The sequence below is a fragment of the Sinocyclocheilus rhinocerous genome, unplaced genomic scaffold (assembly GCF_001515625.1).
Source record: "Sinocyclocheilus rhinocerous isolate Xijiao unplaced genomic scaffold, SAMN03320098_v1.1 scaffold1226, whole genome shotgun sequence".
Lineage (NCBI taxonomy): Eukaryota > Metazoa > Chordata > Actinopteri > Cypriniformes > Cyprinidae > Sinocyclocheilus > Sinocyclocheilus rhinocerous.
The window spans coordinates 133,071-138,114 of record NW_015645507.1 but is presented as its reverse complement, the minus strand read 5'-3'; the positions used below and the strand labels follow the sequence as shown (position 1 = coordinate 138,114).

General features: G+C 37.5%; 1 protein-coding gene across 1 annotated transcript in view; it reads right to left on the bottom strand.

Moving 5' to 3' along the window:
- The window catches only part of LOC107706014 (rho guanine nucleotide exchange factor 11), a 33,677-nt gene that overhangs the window by 3,198 nt on the left and 25,435 nt on the right, over nt 1–5,044 (bottom strand). The window contains exons 32-37 of the mRNA XM_016509570.1: nt 4,464–4,545; nt 4,307–4,384; nt 4,186–4,220; nt 3,023–3,154; nt 2,448–2,663; nt 1,101–1,175 (exon numbers count right to left, since the gene is read on the bottom strand). Of these exons, the coding sequence (XP_016365056.1) occupies nt 1,101–1,175; nt 2,448–2,663; nt 3,023–3,154; nt 4,186–4,220; nt 4,307–4,384; nt 4,464–4,545 (618 nt within the window). The remainder of the gene's footprint in view (nt 1–1,100; nt 1,176–2,447; nt 2,664–3,022; nt 3,155–4,185; nt 4,221–4,306; nt 4,385–4,463; nt 4,546–5,044) is intronic.

Here is a 5,044-nt window from a genome sequence, read left to right as displayed (position 1 = left end):
ACAGAAAAGGATAAGGCCTAAGAGATTTCTTAAGCTGTAATGGAAAAAAAAAAAAAAAAAGTATCAAATTAAGTATAAATATTAGCTGAAAACTTAAAGTAAATGAGAATTAGAAATGTTGCCTGGCCAATTAACTTAAATTAAGTACTAAAACGACTAAAACTGAAATAAAAATGAATAAAAGCTAAAGAGGAATATTAAACTAAGAAAAAAAAAAATATTTTTTATGTTTTGAAATAAAACTGAAAATAAAATAAAATAAAATAAACAATAAAAAAATTAAACAAGATCTAAATATTAGATGTAAACAAAGTAAATGAAAATTAGAAATGCTGACTTGGCAAGTAAAATAATTTATGTTTAAGTACTAAAACTAAAACAGATTCTGAAAATAATAAAAGCATAAATAGAATTATTAAACTAAAAAAAAAAAATAAAAAAAAAATCGAAAAACAGACAAACAGGAAACTAAATGACTAAAATGAAAATATAAAACAAATGAATATCTATAATGAAATAAAAAATAAAAATATATAAAATTTAAAATGAAAGCTGCAGCAATGTCAATTACTTAGCAAACGAACACAGAAAAAAATAGTTTTAATGTAGAAAGTTCTGATGCAGCATCTCATGATTTTGTTTTCATAATATATTAAATATAAAATGTAAATACAATTAATATATTACATGTAATATATAAAAACATACTGACTACCAGTAAAAACTAACAAAACAATTAAATTTAATAAAAACAAATACAAATTTGATTCTTTATAAACAACTCATAAAAATCACAGCTGACGGTAGTTTTATATAATATTGCTCCATGTTCAGTCACGTTATTGATTACAAAAGGAAACGCGCTGAGCGAGGAATCGTTGAGGTTCACGAGAAGAACAACAGAAAGAGAGACGGACTGCATCCAGATCGTTCAGGACCGGTTTCCAAAACTGAAACCAAATCTCACCCCGGATTATATTTCACAGTCGGCCGAGACTGAAAACAAGCCATGACGTTTGAGACCAGCCACAATTGTTTGCAGGAAACCGGCCCAGAATGCATCTGCCAAGAGTACTGTACGATACATAGATTAGCCCCACCTCCGTCCCGAGAGGATTGGCCGGCGGTGACATCATCAGTGATGTCATCAGCAAGAGAACAGCCCGCACCCACAACTGTGTGTGAGAGACAGCGAGAGAGTGTGTGTGTGTGTGTGTGTGTGTGTGAGAGACAGCGAGAGAGTGTGTGTGTGTGTGTGTGTGAGAGAGACAGCGAGAGAGTGTGTGTGTGTGTGTGTGTGTGAGAGACAGCGAGAGAGTGTGTGTGTGTGTGTGTGTGTGAGAGACAGCGAGAGAGTGTGAGTGTGTGTGTTTGTGAGTGTGTGTGTGTGTGTGTGAGAGTGTGTGTGTGTGTGTGTGTGTGAGTGTGTGTGTGTGTGTGTGTGTGTGTGTGTGTGTGAGTGTGTGTGTGTGTGTGAGAGAGAGAGAGAGGTGTGCAGAAAGATAGATGGTGTGTTGTTAGAAACAGACAAATACAAGAAGCCACAGCAGCAGAACATGTGAGAGAGAGAGAGAGAGATGAGAGAAGTGTGTTAAATCACATAAGCTTCATCATAGTGAGCTCTGAGCACATGCAGAGAGACAGACAGAGACAGAGGGCAAGAGACACACAAACGCTTAAATTCTCTGAAAATACAGTGAAACTTAAGGTCATTGCACACTGATTCCGAATAAAGCAATAAGCCCCGTGAAGCCGTGAACTTATAACAGCTAAGGGGCGTTGTTAGGCACGATAGCTGTTATAAATTCACTGTAAACCACGGTTTCACGGGGCTTACTGCTTTTATAAAACGGTTATTCCATATACGTATTAAGGTTTCACAAAATAAAACAGAGCAAATAAAGTGTAATGATATTAATAAAAACAGTATTCTTCCACCAAACAATGTAGCTCCTCAGAAACAGTTGTGGTTCCAACAAAGTGGTTGCCGAGCAACACACAGAAGTAAACAAAGGTGTATGTTACTTTGTAGAGTAATTTACAACAGCTTCGAACTTGGCTCAGCCAATCAGAATCAAGCACCGGAATGCTCCGTTTTATAAATATTCATATGCATTTTTTTTTTTCATATTCGTTATCGTTTCCTCTCAAAATGCTTGTTACGGAAAATCGAACCTGATCTGAATTGTTTTATGACGGACAAAATTTTCGGAGGCAGTGTGTAAGCGTGATTGACACAACGTTAGGTCGTAATTATTTTTTAACGTGCGAAAATTTCGGACGAGAATTTCAGACTCGGTGTACAAAGCCCACAGTGAAATCATTTTCATTAATCAAAATGAAGCTGAAATAAATTTAAATAGAAACACTGGGTGATGACGTGACTCTAATCACTATATTTTGCTCCAGAACTATGATCGTGAAGTTGCTGATCATCGAGCGTTTACCTTTCCTCACCACCTGAACAGGTGAATGCAGCACCTCCAGGGGCGGAGCTTCGACAGGCTCCTCCCCCCACGGACCGGGGCTCTCGCTGGGGGCGGGGTCAGGTCTGTCTGTGAAGGGACTCCTTTCATTGGCCATCTCGTTTGTGGGCATGTCATCTGAATCTTGACTCCACCCATCCTCCAGGTCTCTGAAGATCAGCTGACGGAGGGTTTCCACTGAGAAAACAAGAAAAACTAAAACTTAGTAAAGTAAACAAGATATTTAAGAGCAGAACGGTGTTGTTTGTTTTGTTTTATCAGTTACACCGTATGTGCGAAATAGCTAGTACTTCATCTTGGATGGATAAACATTCTCTTCATAAAACAATTTAAGATAACTTCTTCAGTGTTATTTCAGAGATATTCTAGTATTACTTACTATTTATTTATGTTTTGATGTTGGATGGACGGATAGATAGATAGATAGATAGATAGATTTATTTCAGTTAATTTTAGTTAACGATAACTGGTTCAAGCGGTTGTTTGGTGGGTTGGTGTGTTAATGCTATGGCAAGCGAACACAAGGAAAGGCTCACCGTCCTGAAGAGCAGCTTCTGCGACAGCGGCTTTATTCTGGCGCCGGGGCACGTCTGATCCGTCGCTCGGTGTGAGAGCACATTCATCTTCACTAGAGTCCCGCTCCAGAGACACGGACGACTCCGACACATCTAACAGAGACAGCAAGATATCACGCTATTTTTAGAAATCAATGATGCATTTTCCTTCAATAATGTGACACATATCCGAGATATAGATTTAATGGGAAACTTTCAACCTTAGTTTTGCAAGTTGCAAATAATGTGTGCTGACAATGGAACATAAATTAAACCTACAGTCTTGTTAATGAATAATAACATTCCCCATACTGTGTAAAATAACTGTTATAAACCGGATAGTTCCGGTGCTTGATTCTGATTGGCTGAGCCACGTTCGAAGCTGTTGTAAATTACTCTACAAAGTAACATACACCTTTGTTTACTTTGTGTGTTGCTCGGCAACCACTTTGTTGCAACCACAACTGTTTCTGAGGAGCTACATTGTTTGGTGGAAGAATACTGTTTTTATTTATATCATTACACTTTATTTGCTCTGTTTTATTCTGTGAAACCTTACTACGTATATGGAATAACCGTTTTATAAAAGCAATAACCCCCGTGAAGCCGTGGTTTACAGTGAATTTATAACAGCTAAGGGGTTTTTCCCCTTTTTCCGCTTCGCGTTGTACCTAACAACGCCCCTTAGCTGTTATAAATTCAATGTAAACCACGGCTTCTTGGGGCTTATTGCTTCATTAATTTCAGCAATTTTGCCTACATTTCATTTGCTGTCATTAAATTGCACTTCATTCAAAAGTTTGGGGTTGGGTCTTCACCAAGGCTGCATTCATCTGATTAAACGTGCAGTTAAATCAGTAAAATATTATTGCAATTTCAAATAACTGTCTTGTATTGTAATATATAGTCAAATGTAATTTGTTTCTGTGATCAAAGCTGAATTTTCAGCATCATTCCTCCAGTCTTCAGTGTCACATGATCTTCAGAAATCATTCTGATATGCTGATTTGCTGCTCAAGACACATTTCTGATTATTATCAATGTTGAAAACAGTTGTGCTGCCCAACAGTAGTGTATATACCGCCATTATATTGAATGAATCTCCAGTTTTTGGTGTTGGCTGTTATAAAATCCTCATCTCTTACCTAATGCATTGGCAGATGAGCGTGCATCAGACGACCTGAAACAGAGCAGACATGACTTCATCAGATGCAGTGAGCATATGGCTGTAGTTTTCAGTGTTTATGAGCTGATGGTGTGACGTACGGCGCTGGTGATCCACGTTTGCTCGATCCCGCTGCTTGAGTGACTGCGGCGATTGTCTTTTCCAGCAGGTCTTTCCAACTGCGAGGAAACTTCGATTGAAAGGGAGCTACTAGACTTTCAAATGCATGCAGCCAATGAGGATTGAGCACAGACTCACGTGATCTTCTCCGAGGATGTCCCGGCCACCAGCTCATAGATCTGACTCTCTGAAGTGCTGATCACATACAGCGCTTTATTGTCTGCAAGACGAACATAAGTTCATTTAATATTTGAAAGCAACTCCGAATCTCGTCCAACCAGCCTTTTTATTTAACCCTCTGGTCCTCTTCGTTTGGGAGTCACACTTGGCTCCTTCGCGGTCAAAAGTGACCGAAGCCTTAAAATGTAACTTCTTTTTAATACATTTTTGTTCAATAATATTTTTTGATTATTATTTAGAATTTTGAGGGTATTTTAAGATATTATGCAATATTTATACAGTTTTAATTAGCTATTTTCCCCACAAGAATTAATATATTTGTATTTAATTATTATTTTTCCATAAATGGATTCCCATTGTGTTTTTAGACATACTTACTTCATTTTATTAGGTTTTGCTTTTAGATATATTTTTAGACATTCTAAAAGACTACTTTATATCAAGGTTTAGATATTTTTATCAGGTTTTGCATTATGATTACAATCAAACATTGTGTGCGCGTGTGTGTGTGTGTGTGAGAGTGTGTGTGTGTGTGTGTG